This window comes from Pteropus vampyrus, unplaced genomic scaffold (genome assembly GCF_000151845.1).
Source record: "Pteropus vampyrus isolate Shadow unplaced genomic scaffold, Pvam_2.0 Scaffold316, whole genome shotgun sequence".
NCBI classification, from domain to species: Eukaryota; Metazoa; Chordata; class Mammalia; order Chiroptera; family Pteropodidae; genus Pteropus; species Pteropus vampyrus.
In genome coordinates this window covers 121,772-141,135 of record NW_011889097.1, presented here as the reverse complement: position 1 = coordinate 141,135, position 19,364 = coordinate 121,772, and the positions used below count along the sequence as shown (strand labels likewise).

The 19,364-nt window shown below is 62.2% G+C and overlaps 2 protein-coding genes across 3 annotated transcripts in view; one reads left to right on the top strand and one right to left on the bottom strand.

Moving 5' to 3' along the window:
* Nucleotides 1–10,742, bottom strand: part of SLC4A2 (solute carrier family 4 member 2) — a 46,019-nt gene extending 35,277 nt beyond the window's left edge. Inside the window, exons 1-20 of the mRNA XM_023521778.1 lie at nucleotides 10,640–10,742; nucleotides 9,423–9,588; nucleotides 9,028–9,269; nucleotides 8,822–8,940; nucleotides 7,212–7,444; nucleotides 6,996–7,138; nucleotides 5,848–6,028; nucleotides 4,457–4,592; nucleotides 4,213–4,378; nucleotides 3,995–4,109; nucleotides 3,686–3,870; nucleotides 3,348–3,573; nucleotides 3,012–3,227; nucleotides 2,782–2,930; nucleotides 2,477–2,671; nucleotides 1,524–1,796; nucleotides 1,324–1,413; nucleotides 951–1,117; nucleotides 337–590; nucleotides 50–239 (exon numbers count right to left, since the gene is read on the bottom strand). Coding sequence (XP_023377546.1) covers nucleotides 50–239; nucleotides 337–590; nucleotides 951–1,117; nucleotides 1,324–1,413; nucleotides 1,524–1,796; nucleotides 2,477–2,671; nucleotides 2,782–2,930; nucleotides 3,012–3,227; nucleotides 3,348–3,573; nucleotides 3,686–3,870; nucleotides 3,995–4,109; nucleotides 4,213–4,378; nucleotides 4,457–4,592; nucleotides 5,848–6,028; nucleotides 6,996–7,138; nucleotides 7,212–7,444; nucleotides 8,822–8,940; nucleotides 9,028–9,269; nucleotides 9,423–9,588; nucleotides 10,640–10,663 — 3,470 coding nt within the window. The 5' untranslated portion in view covers nucleotides 10,664–10,742. The remainder of the gene's footprint in view (nucleotides 1–49; nucleotides 240–336; nucleotides 591–950; nucleotides 1,118–1,323; nucleotides 1,414–1,523; nucleotides 1,797–2,476; nucleotides 2,672–2,781; nucleotides 2,931–3,011; nucleotides 3,228–3,347; nucleotides 3,574–3,685; nucleotides 3,871–3,994; nucleotides 4,110–4,212; nucleotides 4,379–4,456; nucleotides 4,593–5,847; nucleotides 6,029–6,995; nucleotides 7,139–7,211; nucleotides 7,445–8,821; nucleotides 8,941–9,027; nucleotides 9,270–9,422; nucleotides 9,589–10,639) is intronic.
* A 4,723-nt stretch (nucleotides 10,743–15,465) lies between these two features.
* Nucleotides 15,466–19,364, top strand: part of CDK5 (cyclin dependent kinase 5) — a 4,403-nt gene continuing 504 nt past the window's right edge. The window contains exons 1-12 of one of the 2 annotated variants that reach the window (XM_011377546.2): nucleotides 15,466–15,616; nucleotides 16,225–16,313; nucleotides 16,408–16,475; nucleotides 16,596–16,656; nucleotides 16,752–16,808; nucleotides 17,506–17,601; nucleotides 17,719–17,793; nucleotides 17,953–18,049; nucleotides 18,225–18,294; nucleotides 18,859–18,919; nucleotides 19,015–19,095; nucleotides 19,197–19,340. In XM_011377546.2, the coding sequence (XP_011375848.1) occupies nucleotides 15,580–15,616; nucleotides 16,225–16,313; nucleotides 16,408–16,475; nucleotides 16,596–16,656; nucleotides 16,752–16,808; nucleotides 17,506–17,601; nucleotides 17,719–17,793; nucleotides 17,953–18,049; nucleotides 18,225–18,294; nucleotides 18,859–18,919; nucleotides 19,015–19,095; nucleotides 19,197–19,283 (879 nt within the window). In that variant the 5' untranslated portion in view covers nucleotides 15,466–15,579 and the 3' untranslated portion in view covers nucleotides 19,284–19,340. Of the gene's footprint in view, nucleotides 15,617–16,224; nucleotides 16,314–16,407; nucleotides 16,476–16,595; nucleotides 16,657–16,751; nucleotides 16,809–17,505; nucleotides 17,602–17,688; nucleotides 17,794–17,952; nucleotides 18,050–18,224; nucleotides 18,295–18,858; nucleotides 18,920–19,014; nucleotides 19,096–19,196; nucleotides 19,341–19,364 lie in introns of both variants that reach the window. The other variant, XM_011377545.2, reaches the window with a different exon arrangement.

Genomic DNA, 19,364 nt, shown 5'->3' with positions numbered 1-19,364 from the left:
GGGCTGGAGAATGACCCACGCAGCCCAGGAGTGGGCAAAGGCACAGAGCCCTTCGGGGCAGGGCCTCACCTTCTTGACGTAGGTGACATCTGGGTGGTGTTTGGGCGGCATGAGCAGCAGGTGCAGCCGCTCATAGAACTGGATCCCGTTAAGGGACGTGACGCCCATGTACAGGAAAATCCCGAAGAGCACGGCCAGGGGTATCTGCCGGAGCAGGTCCCCGATAACCATGGAGAGGCCTGGGGAGGAGGGGGAGAAACAGGCAGCCTCAGGGCTCCCCGCCCCCAGTGGACCCCAGGCCCCTCTGGGACGGGTGGGGGCAAGAGGTGAACATACCCACAAGCAGGGCGACCAGCAGCCCCGTCACCCGCTGCTCCTTAACCTCCTGGATCTTGGGCTTGTCCCCAGGCGCCACAGCCTTGCTCATGACAGTGAGCGCGTTGGCGTGAGTGACGGAGCGGACGGTGGCAGCAGCCAACCAGGGCAGGCCAAAGAGGGCACAGATGCCGCCCATGGCCACGATGAGCAGCAGGTCCAGGTGGAAGCCGGAGCCCTTCTGCAGCATGCGCTCCTTCTTGGAGATGATGAGCCTGAGCGGGACAGGCGGAGAGCCGCGTCTTTCCAGCGCGCCCAGCCAGTTGCCGCTGTTTTTGGAACCTGGCGGTCCCCGACCAATCCGTCCAGAGGAAAGTTCCACCACGGAGCTGAGCCCTCTCTGTGCCGCCCTCCCGCCCCCGGGACAGCTCCCAGCCTGAACTGGGCCCATCCCAGCAAATGCCAGTGGGGCTGTCTGCCGTCTACAAAACAATAGCGGCCAGCCTGGCATCCTGGGCTCCCGTCACCCCATTAATGCAGCTGTGTCCCCAGGCTGGCAGAGGGAGGTTCTTGCCCCTCCATCCACCAGGTGGTTCCTGACTGCACAGCATGCCCCCTCGGCTAGGACCACTCACGTGGTGATTTGCGTCTCCATGAAGATGAGGATGAAGACCAGGATGGCAGGGAGCAAGCTCGCCACCATCATCCACACGGGAAAGGAGCTGTTCTCCCCCAGGGGGTTGATGACCCAGCCCCGCTTTTCGGGGGCTGTCACCGAGAATCCACTGGGCACGCTCAGCTTCTGCAGGGCAGAGGGCGGGGCCGGGGATGGGTGAGCCTTGGCGGGAGAGCCCCAAGCTATGCTGGGCAGGGTGAGCACTAACGGGGTGCTGTGGAAAAGGCCAGGGTCTGCCCAGTTAAGAGGCGGCTCTGGGGTCGGGGGCCAGAGAGGAGCATCCAGAGCCCAGTGCCAGGTGGCACCTCACTGCTGCATGTGCTGCACCTTACCTGGGTGTAGGTATCCTCAATACTGTAATCCACAAGCACCATGATGAGGATCGCAATGGGCACCCCAAAGTCCCCAATCACCCGCCGTACCTGTGGGCAAGTACCATGCTCAGAGGCCCCCTGCCCCGCTCCAGCCTTGACCGTGCGTCACCCCCTGCTGCCCCCAGCTCCCGTTTCCCTCCGGCCTCTAGCCCACACACCCGGCCAGGGAAGAACCGGCTGTTCTTGAATTTGCGCAGGAAGAAGGCGATGAAGAAAGTGCCCGCCATGAGCACCAGAGACAGGAGGGCCGTGTTGGGCTGGCCCCGGGGCCTCCCCTGCCCAGACGGCCCTGCTGAGCTCCCATTCCCCGGCCCCAGCGTGGCTCCTGCCCCAGCCCACGTGGTATTATCGCCGCCGTCTGCTTCACCGCCACTGTCTGCCTCGGAGCTATTGGAGACCGAACAGCCGTGGAGGGGGTGTTCCTGGAAGATCTGGAAAGAGCACAAAGGACTCCGTCGGCTACACTGGCAAGGTTTCTGGCCTTAGCTGCATGCTGAGTGGAACAGGCGGGGTGGGGACGGCCAGCCTGCCCTCAAGGTACTTGTCTTGTCGATTGAGAAAATTACCCAGAAAACCAGACGTGAGTCCAGGACAACTAGGGATTAAGAGAGAGGCTGGTCTGCTTTAGGAAGGCAGCTGGGGAATGTGGTTCCAGCCAGGACCGGAGGAGCAGGATGTGGCATGTGGGGAGCAGGATGTGGAGTGCGGAGGACCCTGGGGGCACGTCTGCTGCTGGGCCTGTCACAGACGTGGGCCTGATGTGCTGGGACCGTGTTTGTCCTCTCAGGGGCCTTTTTATTACCGCATTTCTGGATTGTTTGCTGATTTAACAAAAGTGTATTATCTTTGTGATTAAAAGTATTTTTTTTAAGATTGAAGTCCTGATGTGTGTTGGTAACCTGGTGGGGGGTGGGGCAGGAGGACGAATCAGCCCGTCCATGTTCCGTGGGCTCCATGGACTGCAGCCAGGGCATCTCAAGGCCAGCCTGGCCTCACACCCAGGAGAGAGAACGAGAGAGGGGCAGAGAGAGGGGCAGGGCACCCCTGGCTCCCTCCAGTCCCAAAGCCTCGCCCCGCCCCGCCCGGCCCAGTTTTTGCCGGGCTTGCCCACCTTAATCAGCTTGTAGAAGGTCTCGTAGATGAAGATGAGGGAGATGAGGAAGGCAAAGATCTCCTGGGTGAAACGGGAGACAAAGCGCACCAGGAAGCTCCCCTCCAGGGCCACCATGAGCAGAGCGAGCAGCACCAGCCAGAAGCCAATCCACACGCGGCCCACCAGGTACTCCAGGTTGTTGCTGCTGCAGAACTGGGGGGCGGAGCGGGACACGTCCCATCAGGTCCAGAGACCGGGGACCAACTGGGTGGGAGTGTTCGGGGAAGAGGAAGGACAGCCCCGAGTAGCCTGTGGACCCTCACCGAGAAGAAGGCCTCCTCGAAGACCAGCAGGGGCCCCGAGAAGCCGATCACCAGCAGCGGCTGGGCGCCCAGCAGGCAGAAGACCACGCCCTGGAGCGCCGTGGACATGATCAACTCCGACACCCCGATCAGGTCCTGCGTCTTCTCTCCTGGGGTGGCAGGAACCCGCTCAGGAGCTGACAGCCCGGGACCCTGTGGGCTCCCCGCCCCCACCTGAAGCCTCGCCTTACCCAGCAGCCCCCCGAAGGTGATGGCAGGAGACAGGGCCGCGAAGTAGATGAAGATGACGGCGGCCAGGCACTGGGGGTCGAGCGCATCCCGGAAGTCACTCAGGTAGTGGGGATAGCGGCGCCGCACATCCCGGATCAGCCCCCCGAAGGGCCGGCCCGTCCGCCGAAGGGGATCGTCTTCCACTGCACTGGCCACCTCTACCATCTGCAGGAGCGCTGCAACCCAGGCCTCCATCAGGGCGCCCGCCGCAGCCCCCGCCCACCCCGCGCCCCTCCACAGACACGCGGCCGCCCCGGCTCCTGCCGCCCGCAGCCCGGGGCTGCACTGGCCCGTACCCTTATCTTGGGCCGACTTGGGCTCCAGCCCAGCCCCCGCGGGCAACAGCCGGCCCTGCTCCTCCCGCTTCTTGAGCATCTGGCGCTGGAAGTGAGCGACGGATCGCAGCAGCTCCTCGCCCTGCACTTCCGAGGGCGGCAGCACCACGCTGCAGTCCAGGAAGGCGTTGATGGCGGTCAGCAGGTCCTCCCGCTCATCTGCCAGGTAGGCCGCCTCGTGGAATTGCTGCCAAAACAGGACTGGGGCTGGTCAGGGCACAGGGCAGAGCCGGGGGCCTGCGGCAGAGCCGGGACAGAGGGGCGGGGGCGTCCCGGGTGGGCTCCGGGGCGGGGCTGACCTTGTCGGACATGAGGGTGGAGATGGAGCGGCCGATCTCGTGGTAGTCCATGTTGGCGCTGCTCGGGCCCAGTAACAGGAAGAGGAAACGCACAGGCACGGGCACCTCCAGCACCGCGTCCAGCTCCACCGCCTCCCGCAGCCGCACGAAGGCCATGGTGGGCCGGGAGAGGAACTCCACGCAGCCTGGGGGCGTGGGGCCGTTGTGGGCAAGAGCGGGGCGCACACCACCTCCCAGCCCCCAGCCCTGGGGTGACACTGAGGCCAGCCGGCCACCGGGACCCCCACCCCCAGGATTCACCCCACATACCCACGAGGACCACTGTGGCCTCGGCGTTCTCGGGGATCTTCTCCAGCAGCTTCAGCTCGTGCTTGGACTTGGAGCGAGTGATGCCGGCCGGTGGCACCGGAGGCGGCAGCTCACGCTGGGGGTGCAGGAGAACGGAGGAGCTCAGGCTGGCCTCGCAGCACCGCGGCCAGTGGTGCTGGCAGGCACCCTATCCAGGCAGGGCCCCCTGCTCCCCTCACCTCTCGCTCCACCTCCAGCCGAGTCTCGGGAACACCTCCGATGAGAGGCTCGGTGACGTGGGGGTCGCTCTCGGCCCCCTGCCCGTGGTGATGCCCCAGCAGGGAGCCCAGGGAGCCCGCAGAGATGTTTCGGGGGAAGGAGAACTCCTTCTCGTCACTCGGGTGGCTGGTGGGGCAGAGAACGGTGAGGTAAGGAGGGTGATGGCTGGGGCTGGGGGCCAAGGTGCAGCGGGCGAGGCCTCACCTGTGTTTCAGCAGCAGGGCCCGCAGCACGTTGGCTCTGTCCTCGGCCTTGATCTGGTCAGAGATGACCATCTGCTCCACCACCTGGTGGGCCACTCCAGGCAGGGTCTGCTGGTCCAGGTCCAAGAGCACGGCCCCTGGAAGGACAGCATAGGGGGGGTCCTCATCCCCAGCCAAGAAAGTGCAGGGCCAGAGGGAGAGCCAGGTACAAGGGGGCAGTCAGCTAAGCATGGTTCAGGGGAACAGTGAGCAGGGCCTGAGCCCCATCGCCTCTCTGACCTGTTCCTTCCCGTCTCTTCTCCCCATAGGAAATGCTGTGGGGCTCGGCAGAGGCTTCGGAGCCCCAGCCATCAGCGAGGCCACCTGGGCCGGGCCCTCCCTGGCCACCCCTTCCAGGGAACACACAGCCTCCGCTGCGGGCTCCGGGCTGGCCCACTCCGCGGCGTCAGAAAGCTCCCCTTGGGAAGCAAACGCTGCCATCCCTGACACACACTCTGGGGTCCGATCTCTTCCCTCTGGAGCACCGCACAGCCGGCCTGGGGCCTTGTCCACATGGCAGCCTGGAGCCATCCGAAGACATCCCCTCTACCCAGCTCAACTTCCCCACATCCAGCAGCTGCTCACACGACGCTCTCTAGACCTCTCCCCACCGGTCAGTGCTCTAAGCTGCCCTTCCCCATAGAAGTGAAAATCCTTTCAAAAGTCACCAGGTCATTGTTCTGCCAAGGGCAACTTCCAGAACGCAAAACTGAAGAACAAACAGCGGCAAAAGCCCCTGAGCAGCTGACACGGGGACGGTGAAGCCTGGCGACACAGCATCTGCGCGCCGGCACCTGGCCTGACGCACGAGCCTCACTCGGAGCCCGTCTCCTAGTGTGGACACAGCTCTGACGGTGGGTTTCTCAGTCCTCAGAAGCGGCCTCCAGATAACCGGGAGTGACCCCCCTCCGCCAGCGGGAAGGAGGAGACAGGCAAAGAGCAGAACAACAGACCCGGGGCTTGAGAGCCTGGCACCCGTGGTCATCCGGGCAGGTTTACACAGCCCTCCAGGCGGGAGCCCTTCAGAGAGCTTCCCATCAAATCTGTCTAAAACCACGTTAGGACCTGAAACATAACAGCTTTAGTGATCTGAAAATGTCACTTAGAAAAGCTGCCGGATAAGAAAGAGGAGTGTCAGTGCCCCCTGCAGTCGGTCACCCACGGACAGGCGAGCCTGAGGAATGGCAGGCTGCCGACATCCCAAGAAAAGGCTCCCTCGGGGCGCTGCGGACACTCACTGCACACGGCGTTGCTCAAGGAAATGTGGGGGCCGTCTGGTCCTCGGAGAGCGGGCTGGGGGGAAGGGTATTTCCTGGGGCAAGGGCGGGCGGGGAGGAGGGCAGGGCAGGCTACCGTGGGCCAGGGTCCGGCGGAGCTCCAGGAGGCTGCGGAAGGACAGGGAGGCCACGTGGGGCTTCCCCCAGCGCTCGGTCTCCTCCTCCACGTCCTCCTCGAACTTGATCCAGCGCGCCGTCTCCCGCCACTGAGGCTCCTGGTTTTTGTCCAGCAGCAACTCATTCAGTTCCACAAACACCTGGTGTGAAACGAGAAGACGGGGCAGGCTCAGGGCCAGAGGGACTGCCCAGGGACTGCTCTCAACACGCAGCGTCAGGACGGAGGCACCTGACTCTGGACGGCCCAGGGCACAGGCACAGAGTCTGGGCGAGTTTCTATCCGATCTGAGACTCTCTTTCCTTCCTCTGTAAAATGGGAGCAATGCCACCCACCTCGAAGGGCTCTTACGGGGATCAAAAGAAAAACCGCGCGACACACTGAGCCCAACACATGACTCACGGGAAGTGCTCGAATAGTGGCTGCACGTGACCGTGCACCGCTCCACTGATGCGCACTCACGAACCGGCAAAACTAAGTGCGAGCGACAGAAGAATGGTGGCCCCTGAGGGTACTGACTGGGTGGAGGAATGAAGGGACTTTCCGAGTGAGGAAATGTCCCCTCTCGAGTAGGGGTGGCCAGGTGTTTAAGGGTGCCCACAGTCAGTGAGCACTCAGACCAAGTGCCCTTTACTGTCATCTGTCAGGCCTCGATAAAAAGGTTTAAAAAATAGCCACTGGAAGGGTCAAGGTTCAGGACTGGAGCCTTGGAGCCTAAGACAGGCAGCATCGGTAAATCCCTGAGTGATCCTGGCCAATCACTGACTCTGATTTATGGCCGACACTACCTGGGCCATCATCTTCACAGGGTGTGAGGGGATCGAATGAGCATACAGGTGACTGGATTCTGGAAAATGAACTGCATGGCTCCACAGAGCCACCTCTAGTCCAAAGGGTCCACAGACACCTCACTGCCAGCCACTAACAAACGACCGTAACACAGCAACAGTGTGACAGGTGGGTACGGGACTCCTAACGCCCAAATCAACAGTGTGGAAGGCAGTCACAGCTACGAGTGGCACCTCCGGGGCTGGAGGAGGTCACTGCTGGTCCGAGAGGTGGGGAGGGGGGCCGTGGGGGGCTGGAAGCACATGACACGGAGAACGTACCTCATGGGGCTTATGGGGGGCCCGGGGTCGGGCCCGAGGCGTGGGGCCAGGCTCACGCCCTTCCCGGCCACTCTGCACGGACCCTTTGGCATTCTTCCTCACCAGGTGCCGCCGCACCCCAGGGACGTCCTCAAACCGGTGGCCTGGGTGGGTGGAAGGGCAGGGTCAGGCCCCCGGCCTCAGCTCCGTTCCCAGCCGCCCCAGGCCCGCACTCACTCTTCATGAGGTCCAGGTCAGCCGTGGCCAGAGTCTGGGCCTCGCTCTCGTCCGTGGGGACCCGCGGCAGCAGTGCCTGCTCGGCCCCTGTCATGCTTCCAATGCGCCTCCGCTCCTGTAGGCTGTAGCTGCGGTGCCCAGGCTGCGCTTTGGCCAGGGGGCGCCCGGAGGCACCCCCATCGTCACCTCCTGCTGTGCCGCTGGCCACAGCCACCACCTCTTCCACTGTGGCTCTGGACAGACAGAGCAGCTGTGAGCCGGAGAAGGCTGGTCCCTTCCCCTCAGCCAGGCGCCACGCAGGAGGAGCCCAGGAAGGGGACCCCGCGGGATCCCCGTCCCACAGCATTAAATCCGGCTCTCCCCTTCATGGGCTGTGCCACCTGACGACCACGAAAGTCACCTCGGAACAAACTCCTCAGCGGCAAACGGAGCCGAGGCCAGGTACCCAAGTCGACCTCTCAGCCGCTCAGACAGTGCTCGCTCCCTCCTCCCCTCTGAGGCGCACCCCTAACCATGGGCTCAAGAGGGTCATAGGGCCCCACATTTCTGACCGAACCAGGTAAAAGTACATGGAATGGGTCTCTGAGACCACAGACAGTCCCCGTGGTCAGGAGGAAGGTATAACTCCCTGTCCTTTGCAGACTGCAACTTCTACTCCTGTTCCCCACGTCGGATGTCTCCTTTCTGCCACTGGCAGTGTGTCCTGGTCCCTGCCACATCTAAACCACTGTCCTGGCATCAGGCGCCTCCCACAGGTTCCAGCCCATGACCAGAACCCCCACCGCCAGGCTTTCTCCGCCTATGCCCACCCTCAGAACCCTCGTCTCTGCCTGTACCCCTGCCCACAAATCTGATCCACTTTTGCAATGCCAGGCTTCCTCTGAGGCTCCTCACCTCTCCTCGGCCATCCAGCCACCCGTGCACAGCACAGCCTGTCTCCCCAGCGAGCCTGCACACACACCCTGGAGGGGCACGGTGCCCTTCACTTCCCCGCAGCCCTTCACGCTGCCTGGCACCCAGAAAACAGGTCCACGATAGTGGCGACCTTGAGACTCAAAGTGATTTCAAAGTGATTTCCTCCAGGCAGCCTTCTCTGGCTAACATCCCCAACTCCAATCACCCGCTGGTACCGACACTGTTTGTCTGGTGCCATTTTATGAGATGACAGAGTGGACTGGCAGCTCCCCAAGAGCAAGAGGGGGGGGGGTCTGATATTTCTCTCATGCCCTTGGGGCCTCAAGGGGTACTTGGAGGTCACCAGACCAGTCACTGACCCAGTGCTTGATGCTGTACCACCTGAAGCCTTGGGCAGGGGGATGACAGCGGGGTAGACAGCTCAGATGCTCATCTGCTCTGTGCCAGGCTAAACCATTCCTAAACTTTAACTTGTCGCACCCATTGACACCCTACAACCACCTTGGGCGAAAGGTCCTATTATTCTTGGTTTACAGGTGGGGAAACGGGCTTAGAGAGGTTGCTACTCGCTGAAGTGGCAGGTGAGGGGCGGGACTGGGATTTGAACCCCAGTCTGATGACCCCAAGGTTCTTGCTTCTTTTCCGGCATCGTCTCACTGACACCTGCAGGGAAGGTCTCTGTTTGGGACACTTACCCAGTCTGGGCCCCTTTGGTGGCCCGGGGAGCTGCCTCCTGGTGGGGCAGTGGTGGAGGGGGAGAGGGACTGGTCCTTTCCGCCTTCCGGTCAGTGCCTTCATCTTCTTGGAGAAAGAACTGGAAAAGGGACCCATTTAGGCAGGTGAGGCCAGGCCAGGGCCCCCACAGATGTGTCCGCCAGGAGTCCTGCCTCCTCCTGCTCACCTGTACTGAAGAGGGTGTGGAGGCAGGAGATGGCTGGGTGAGCGCCCGGGGGCCCTCAGCCTCACTGGCCTCATCCTCATCTTCCTCTCCCTCCTCAATGGTAGGCGTCTCCCCAGTGGGGGAGGCTCCAGGGCGCCTTCGAGGCTTCCGTCCTGGGCCCTGGGGTGTCTTGCGGCGGCGGGTGTCCGGAGGCAGGTGGGTGGACAGTGGGTGATGGATGTGGTGGGAGGACTGGCGGTGGTCTGCAGGGAGGAGGGGACGCGCTGCTGGCAGACACAGCCTCCCCCCCTAGGCCATTCCAGTCCCCGCGGGGCCCTCCCACTAGGCCCCGAGCCCCTTCTTGCTGGGCAGTCAAGTCTGAGGGGCCCCCTCCCACAGCCCGGGCTCCCCCTCACATTCAAAGTCTTCCTCCCCATAGCTGCGGCCTGGCTCCTCCCCTCCTCGAGACCCAGCCTCCTGGAGGATCTCTTCGAACCGCTCCACGCCCAGGGTGCGGTGAAGTTCATCTTCGTCCTGCTCGGGGAACCGGGGCGCCACGGAACCCGAGCTCTCTGGCTCTGGCTGTGAGGAAGAGGGGCAGAGAGAAGACACGGGGGCTTGCCACGACTTGCACCCTGAATCCCCACCCTGCCCAGTGCTGGAGATCCTGTACCTCGCAGCAGCCTGTCCCCTCAAATGCTGGGGACCCAGCCCCACCCCTCCCCAACCTAGGGCCAGGCTATCTGGACCCTGGCTGTGCCCATTCCAGTCGGCTCTAAGGCAGGTGGAAAGGGTCTGCCCCGGAGTCTCAGCAGAAACCCCGTGTGTCCAGCTCCTTGGCAGGGTGTGTGAACCGGGCAGTTCACGTGGCCGAGAGTGAATACACTCCCTCCGCTGCGGCTGAGCCTGAAAAGTAACTTTTGAAGGCACCTAAGCTCACTGACCGGAACTCGTCTGAGTCAAACTGAAACCCAACCCCTGGCCAGGAATGCGGCTTCACGGGTTCAGGAAAGCCCCCCATTCACCACAGCCAGCCGGCCGCGCGGGGTCCCTCCGTGCTCCCGGGGCCCCGCCCCTCGCCCCACCCCCATTCCCCCCACCTGAGTCATACTGCAGGAGCCGAGCAGCGGGACTGCGGTGGCGCTTTGGAGAGCTCAGCCCAGCTAAGCAGCCTGCTGCCCAGCCGGCCGCCTTGGTCCAGCCCCCCACCCACCCGCTGCCGGTCTCAGCTCCGGGCGCGCCAAATATTTGCTCAAGAGCTTCAGGACCTGAAGGGCATCCAGACCTCAAGGGCGGGGTTCGGAGCCCCCTCCCTGGCGGCGCCAGAGCAAGGCTACAGCAAGGAAGAGCAAGGGGGGGGAGGGCTGGGAAGAAGGGCGGGTCTTGGGGAGACACTGAGGCGGGGACAAGAGCGGCCGGGGTGGCTGGGACATTGGATACATGAAGAGGCAGGGGTCAGGGCGCTGCTTCTCCCCAGGCCATCTCTGCGGCTCTAGCCCGGCTCCCCCCAAGCGCTCGCCCCACTCTCACCAGAATTAGCACGCGGGCAGGAGGAAGGCAGGGGGGCGTGCTGAAGCGAGAGAGCTCGGGGAGCTAGCCGGGATGGGGGAGGGAGGTCTCGAACCCTGCGCACCTGAGGGCGCAGGAGGAAGTCCATGGCCGGCAGGGGTGAACTTGAGAAGGAGGGGGAGGGGACCAGCCAGCACCCCTTCCCAGTCACGTGCCCTCTGGGCCACCGTGACCAATAAGGGGCCGATCATGGCACTTAGGGTTAATCATTAGACTTCCTAGTAAAATCAGGAGGGGGCCACGGGGGGCGGGGACCACGTAGGGGCGGGAGGGGCGGGCCTGTGTGGCACGTGGGTTCGGGGGTGGGGCTAGTCACCAGTGACCCCGCCTAGAACTACTGTGCTCAGACTGCCGCTGTCTCTAAGGCCCGGTGGGTGGAGGGGTGTGCATCATCCACTGGGTTAGGGACCCAGGATCCCCAAAGTTCCTCTCTCACTTAGGCTACCACCCAGGTTTTCAGGAAACAGAGCCTCAAGTCCCTTCCCAGGGCTGGAGGCCTCCTGACCCCCCATCAATACCCATCCCAGACTCTTAACCCCAAGCAAGTCCAGGGCAGCATCGCTCAAGAATCCATCACAGGTTCCCCTTGCTGTTCCCCGAGTCTCTGTCTCTCTCTCCACACACACACACACACACACACGTACGTCTGATGGGAATCCTCAGCCGGAGCACCTGTGGCGTCAAGAGGGACAGTGGGGTGACCCACCCAGCTGGCAATACTCACAGTGCGGAAAGCGCCCGAGGCGGGGCGCCGGGGGGCACTGCTCATGGCCAAATCTTAGCCCTTTTCGCTGTCGCTGCGGCTTTCAGGACAACAAGGCGGAGGCATAACCTGGGCCAGGGAGAGGACCGATCACCGCGTGAGAGCTGCGCCAGGCCGGCGGGGGGCGCCCTGGCATCGCGCAGCCCCTGTCCCCGCTCAGCCCCGAGGAAGACAGGACGTGGGGGCTTCCTATCAGCTGGCTACGAAGGGTCTCCAGGCTGTGCAGGGTCCTCTCGGGCTGCGAAGGGCCTTCGAGTGGCCTTAGAGGCAGGGAGAGCAGAGGAGCGCTATTTATAGGGAAAAAAGAACAGAGAGAGACAGACGCAAGGACGGGGGCCAAAAAGGGCCGAGACTAAGGAGTGAGAGGTAGAGGGGAGGTGGGAGAAGCTACAAAAAAAGAGGGGGCAAGAACGGAGTCAAGGCCCAGACCTGGAGAGCAAGCAGGAGGGATGGGGGGAGGGGGCGCAGCGAGATAGAGGAAAGAGGGAGGGAAGGGACAAGCTGAGCCAGAAACAGGAGCAGTGACCCAGTGGCGGCATGCGGAGGTGGGCTGAGATCAGGGAGGGGTGTGCTGGGCAGAGTGATACCCCACGGAGCAGGGAAGTGGGGGGGAAGGAAGGGGGAGAAAGAACTCTGGAGAGAGTCCAAAAGGGCAAGCAAGGGGGTCCTCGAGACAGCTCAAGGCGGGGACGGGGAGCGTGGCTATGCCCCCTCCCCTGACGAAGGCCAGACAGGGACGGGTGCAGGCTTCCTGGGGGAGGGGCGGGAGCCCAACTCCACTCACTCTGTGGGAGGGAGGAAGGGAAGACAGCGTGCACAGGCTGGGCAGAGCTTTATAATGGGGGAGGGGCACGTGACAAACTTGAACTTGGAGGAGGGTGGCAGAAACCCTGAGGTTTTGCCGTGAGGGACAGTCCTGATCCCTCCCCTCCCCTCCCACTCCTCCCGCCAGGAAAATCTGAGTGGCAGGGCTGACGCCCTCCTGACTGTGACTGTAGGGGTGTCTGGGGAGAACACTGTGTGGTGGGGGAGGAGAGTGGCATGTTAGGGAACCCGACCATTCACAGTGGGGGGCGTGCAGGGGGCCATCCGAAGCTCCCCATACTGAAACTCCCCAGTGTGCTGTTGAGGGGCCAGGGCTGCCTTAGGGCTACCTGGGGGCGGGGGCAGGGAAGACAGGTCCGTGGAGGGTCAAACAATATAGGTCTGGGGGTTCAGTACAGGATGGGGAGCCTGAAGTGACACATTCCTGGCAAGCACTTCAACTCAGCTGACGGCTCTCCTCACCTCCCCCTGCAGGCTTTCGGCCAGGGCACTGGGGGGAGGGACCCTGGTCTGAGAAGGGTGTGGTGTGTCCCGAGCACCTGCAGGTGCCCCCCTCCCACCTCCAGGTTGTGCCTTCAATGTGCTCCATCCTCCCTCCCCTCTTTAACACCCCTTCCTGCCCCCTCCCCCGCCATCCTAGAACACAAAGCAGCTTCTGTCCAGAGCATCGGTGCCCATAATCCAGGGTAGGGGCACATTCCGGGGACCAGCCCCGACCGGCCCGGAGGATTAGCATCTTTACCCCAGCCCAAGGGATTAGCACCTTGGACCCCCACTTGGGCATTAACCATCCCACAATTGAATTCGCACATTCCACAGCTCTTCGACGTGGGGTTGGCGGGGGTGGGAGCGGGATTTCAGGCAGCACCGCCCCCGGTACCCAGCCTCCCAGAGGTCAGGTCCAACTCTTACGGGCTCGTCGTTCCCATCCCCACCCAGCTGCTCCCACTGCTGCCTGACCCCTTGTCCTGACCTGACTCGCCACCCCCACCCCATCCCCCTGCCCCGCTTCGCGGCTCTTCCTCTTCACCCGGAGGTTGCGGGCGAGGCCCCAGGCAAGCCCCCGGCTGGGCGCTCTGGACGGGCTGGAGAAGAACAGAGTAGGGGTCGTACGGGATGGGTGTCTCCCAGGAGCTGGGAGGGCCGGCAGCGCCTTCCTGAGACTACCCCCTCCTGGTGGCAGGGGGCGCGGCACCCTCGCCTCAGGGAACTCCGAGAAGCGGACCCCGGATCCCGCTTCCGACCAGCACTACGATCGCCTCCCCATCCTTTTCCCCAAGATCTCGCTTCCCCGCGCCCCAGTCTCCGCCCTTTCCTCCACTTCCACTCCCTCCCAGCTCTGAGTCCCGAGTTCCCCGCTCTCCTTCCCCCTCCCTTCCTCCCTCCACGGCCCTGGCCCTCCCCCGCCGCCACCTCTCCGCTTACCCGCTCGCTCTGGATTTCGTGCACCGGGGGTCTCGGGGTCTCTCCCCGCTCTCCGGCGCCCTCGCGCGCTCCCGACAACTCCTCCGTGCCCACCTCGGGGCGCGCCCCCGCCGCTCCCAACTTCTCCCAACTCAACTTTCCCCCGTGCCGCGGGCAGGCCAGCCCCCTGCGTGCGCGCCCCCCGGCGCACCGTGCGCGGCCCCGCAGCAGCGGGTGGAGAGGCGGGGAGCAGGGGCCCAGACCCGGGGGCGGAAGCGCGCTTCCAGGCACCACCAAGCACCCAAGCTCGGCATCCGGAAGGCCTCCCCTGCTGTACCGCGGCCGCGCAGCGCCATGCCCCCGCCCCGGGCCTCCCCGCAAGGACCTCAGGCTCCCCGGAGACGCAGTCTCTTGGCCCCATTAGGCACCTCTGGGCGGAAAGGAGCCCGCTTCACGCTTGGTGATCCCAGGCAGGAAAAGAGACACAAAGATGATCAGAAATTCGGTGCGGAGGAAGTCGAAATGTAAATACATCGGGGTCAAGATTCCCTTTGCGCCCTCCTCCCCCTACCACCCACTAATCCCCAGTTCCTCCAAGAAAACCGGAGCGGAGGATGGGCGCCGAGAGGGGTGATGCGAACTGGAGGTTGGATGCCCATTACCCTGAGCTGACTTAGACTTGCCGAATGTGGAGGAACTTATGCCTCGGAGAAATTCCCTGATGTCATCTCCTTCCTCGAACCCTATTCATAGTCATCACCTGCCATTTAAAAACATTTCTGGTTTCTTCAAATAAATTATAAATTCTTCCAGATAAGAAATATACTTTTCGCTTCTACTCTGTAGTCCGCCACTGGATGAACGTCGCGTATGCAGAAAACGTTCAGATATAAACGAGTGAGTTAACGTGTTTGGCACCAACTCTGGTTCCCGCGCCGAGGAGTACTGTTTGGGGTTGTTTTCGTTCAGTTCACAGCCCTCAAAAATGCAATCGTGAGACAATTAGAGAGCAGCACAAGAAAATCTGTAATCAACTCCTTAAGGGATGAGGTCAAGGCTGCTGCAAGTGTAGCCATCTGTCTGTGCTTCTGTCTGTTGAGGGCAGTAACCAACCTGCCAGCCCTACGCCACACCCTAACTGACTCCAGTGGGCCCGGGCTCTGGAGGCTGGCATGGGGGCGGGGGTGGGGGCTGAACAGAGTGATTCCCAGCGCTCCAGCTAGTTTACTTCAGGATGTGACTGCAGCCCGGGACTGGAGTCGGGTGCGCTCCAAGCTGACAAACGGGCCAGGGCAAAAAATGGTCTCTGATGTATGTTCAATCCAGTTTCAAATGGGGCACACCTGCCTCTCTGCCCAGCCCTGTGGTCAGCTGGTCCCTGTAAAGCCATTATCAGAAAGACATGGCTCGGAGCCATTCCCCAATCAAACCTAAAGTCACCAGATGGCCCGGGGAGAGGTGGAAACCCGTGCTGAGATTGCCAGGAGGTGGCTGGGACCTCAACCCCCTCAACCCGTTCAGAGGGGGGCCACCTGGGCCCGAGATGTAGGCCGCCAAACCTAAAACTCCACAGAGCGCCCCACCCCCACGTCGGCTGCATTCTGGAACGTGTAGTCGCAGGGAGGACCTTTTCAAAAGAAGGTTGCGATCACAGAAAAAAAAATAAGTGCGGGGCACACTGGGAGCCGCAGCACTACGCGAGGCGTCGGGAAAGCGGACACGTGATGCTTCCTGGGATTTGAAGTCCAGGGTTTGCCTGGGCGGTCGAACCGGAGTCCGGGGAGGCGAGTGCGGCAGAGAGCCTGAGCGCGGCCTGCTGGGGGTTGTAGTTTTGTTGTCTAAAGCCCAGGGCGTTACCGGGGATCTTGGCCGTCCTGTGACTACAAGTCCCAGAAGCCCATGCGCAGGCAGGTGGGCGGGGCAGGGCCGGAGGCTAGGGTGCCGCCTCCTCTGCAACGCTGGCGCTGGAGTATTAGAACCCAGGGCCCTCAGGGGTCCCCGCGGCTGCCGCGATGCAGAAATACGAAAAACTGGAGAAGATTGGGGAAGGTAATGGGACCACGAGGTGTTCCTGCAAGATCTCCTGCGATCTTTGCAGCTCTGGCTCCTCTACCTAATCAGCAGTGCCTACAGACTCCGACCTCAGCACTGGCCGCAGCCCTGGCCCCGAGCTCAACACTCCGTGCAGTCAAAAATCCTCCCGTTAGCATTTCCCGCGGACACCCTCTCCCAGCCTTAGCAAGCTCCCTGTAGGCCCGACCTCCGGAGCTCAGCACTTCCTGCGTGTCCTACCCCCTGCCTCAGTTCCGCAGCAGACCCCCGACCTCAACAAACCTGCCGGCCAACATTCCTACCCCAGACCCCTGCTCGCTATTTCCAGACCCACCCAAAGCATCGCCTTTATTATAGACCCCCTACCCTGGCAGCTACAGCCTCTCCCCGCTGCAGATTCCTTTGAGCGTCAGCAGGCCCCTCTCCGCCACGTCCCCACTTCACAAAGCTCTGCCACGCCCGGCCTTCACCCTGAACCTCTTTCCTCACTCCAGGCATCAGAAATGGCACATTCCCGTGATGCCTCCCCCTCCCGGGATGGACTTCCTGGAGTGGAGAAGGGTGCCCCATCCTTCCCCCACACACCCCTGACCTCCCTCCTCTAGGCACCTACGGAACAGTGTTCAAGGCCAAAAACCGGGAGACTCATGAGATCGTGGCGCTGAAACGGGTGAGGCTGGATGACGATGATGAGGTAGGACTTGGGGCATCTGGGCCAGGGGGGTGGTTGAGGATCTAGGCAGGGTGGGATGTGACTGTTGCCCATCCGGGTCCCCTCCTGTGTGTAGGGAGTGCCGAGTTCTGCCCTTCGGGAAATCTGCCTACTTAAAGAGCTGAAGCACAAGAACATTGTCAGGTATGGAGACCAGCGGGACCCTCCTTGCCTGGGTGGCCGGTTGGAGGAGGTGGGGGCTTCAGAGATGGGCTGGGCTGATCGCTTGTGGACGTGTCTAGCCAAGCCCTTCCTTCTCCCTAGGCTTCATGATGTCCTGCATAGCGACAAGAAGCTGACTTTGGTTTTTGAGTTCTGTGACCAGGTGAAACAGCGACTTGGGGAACAGTTATCTTGGGAGGGTCTCGGCCAGACCGAGGTTAAACTCTGTCCCTTTCCTCCACCCCCATCCCTTTTTAGGACCTTAAGAAATATTTCGACAGCTGCAATGGTGACCTAGATCCTGAAATTGTGAAGGTGAGGGGACCGGTGTTCTGGGGACTCGTTGAGGCTGGGGCTGGAGTCTGTGTTCGGTGTACCTACTCTTTGAGCACCAAGTTCAGGCCCAAACAGCGGGGGGTCAGGGACTGAGAACACCCTGTTTCTGCTCTCCAGGGGCCTCCATCTTAGCAAGCATTTTCACATGAGCTCTTCTACCTGACAGTGATGCTCCGATCTCAGTGTTAGGACTTACACTTGAGAGATGAGAAAATCAGATTCAAAGAGATACGTTCGTTCATTCAACAGATGCTCACTGAATGCTTTGCTGTGCACCAGGCACTGTTCCAGGTCCAAGGCCAAGGGCCTTGTCCCAGGTTCCAGGAGTAACAAGTGCTGAGTGATGATGCAGTTCAGTATATATATGTTGACGGTCACAACATGCACGTGTTCAAATGAGGCCAGATCAGGGTGGGCTGGGAAGGTAAGGAGGCCCACTGGGCTCTAAGATCCAGAAAGGTGGGAGCCAAGGCCCCCGCTCACTGTTCACTTCTAATATCTAGCATGACGCAACGTAGGTCTTCGATAGTACATGAATGATGTCCTGCTGAGCTTGGTGCTGAAAGAGACAGGTGGATTCGAGGCAAAGCAGAGGGCGAAGAGGGGAGCGCGAGCCATTGCTGGCCCCACTTCCTGTCCAGAGGGTCTGATGCCACCCTTCCCGCTCCTCCCCCAGTCATTCCTCTTCCAGCTCCTAAAAGGCCTGGGATTTTGTCACAGTCGCAACGTGCTGCACAGGGACCTGAAGCCCCAGAACCTGCTCATAAACAGGGTACCTGTCAGGGAGAAGGTGGGAGATTGGGGAGGCTGGAGCCAAGGGCCAAGTGACAAGGGGGCTGGCCTTGACACTATTAAAAAGCCCCTCTCCTGTTCCTCCCATCTCCCTCAGAACGGGGAGCTGAAATTGGCCGATTTCGGGTTGGCTCGAGCCTTTGGGATCCCCGTTCGCTGTTACTCAGCTGAGGTGAGCTGGGGGGGTGGGACACGGGGGTGCGGGAGGGCGTCCCCAGTAAGCATCTCTCCGCTCCTCCTCCAGGATCCGAAACATTTTCCCCTCTTCTCTGAGCCTCCTCCTCCCAGCCCTCTAAGTCGGGGGGGTCCCTGTGGGTGGGGTCTTCTCCAGGTGGTCACGCTGTGGTACCGCCCACCGGATGTCCTCTTTGGGGCCAAGCTGTACTCCACGTCCATCGACATGTGGTCAGCCGGCTGCATCTTTGCAGGTGACACACTGGGGAGTCTGCAGAGGCACTTTTCCTCCCGTTTGAGTTGACAAATAGGGTTTGGAGGGTTCCCTCTGGGGCAGGGCGTGGGGCCCTCGGGGATGGGGCGCACAGGGTGCCGTGGGAATGAGGGGTTCTGCGTGTGTCAGCTCCTCCATCGCCCCCTTTCTCCCAGAGCTGGCCAATGCGGGGCGGCCCCTCTTCCCCGGCAACGACGTGGATGACCAGTTGAAGAGGATCTTCCGATATCCTCCCGCTTCCCTTCGCCTCCAGCCTCTGGAAGGGGAGGAACCCGCTGTGGGTTCAGAGTTCAGGCAGTGAGGGTGCCGATGGGCCGGGCGGGCCAGGATGGGGAGGGGCTGCGTGGCTTCTGAGTGTGAAGGGACAGGGCAGAGGGTGTCAGACACCCCTCGGGTGTCACAGCGCAACTGCGTGCTTCCAGCTGGAGAATGTGTGACGTGTAGGCAGGGAGGGCTCCCTGGGGGAAGAAGCCAAGAGGATGCTCGTTCAGCCGAGAGGTGACTCCTTAGGACCAAGGAGCCGGAAGGAGCAGGAGGAGGGTCCGTGGGAGTCGGGGAAGGCTGGCTGGTCGTCAGGACCACGGACATCGGGGTTTAGGGCAAAGCACTTAACGTTTGCAGCCATAGCACCTGGCTCGCGGGAAACACCAGGCAGGTGGGACTGAAAATGAGTCCCATGTGTTGGGGCCACTTCTGTCGTGAGCAGGGGGATAACGTGGGGAGGGCGAGGATGGGTGTGAGGGATCGCCCCGCCCCTTTGCACTGAGTGATCCTTGACCCTGTGGACACACTGCTGGGGACACCGACCGAGGAGCAATGGCCTGCCATGACCAAGCTGCCAGACTATAAGGTGTGACGGGGCTCGGTTCATCAGGGACGTCCCTTTCTCAGCCCGAGCAGCCTCCACGCCCTCCACCCCTGACCTGACTCCCTGTCTCCCTACAGCCCTACCCGATGTACCCAGCCACAACGTCCCTGGTGAACGTTGTACCCAAGCTCAATGCCACAGGGAGGGACCTGCTGCAGGTGACCAAGGGCAGGGGTAGAGGGCGGTCAGGACACTTGTCCATGGGACTGGAGGGGGGCTGCTGTCCCGGCCTGACCCCGCCATGGCGCCTTCCTTCCAGAACCTCCTGAAGTGTAACCCTGTCCAGCGCATCTCAGCGGAGGAGGCCCTGCAGCACCCCTACTTCTCCGACTTCTGCCCCCCCTAGGCTCCTGGCCCCTGGCCGCCAGGCTGCGGCCTGGCTGTTTTGGTGCCCTCCCGGGAGGGAGGGAAACAGGGAGGCACGCTG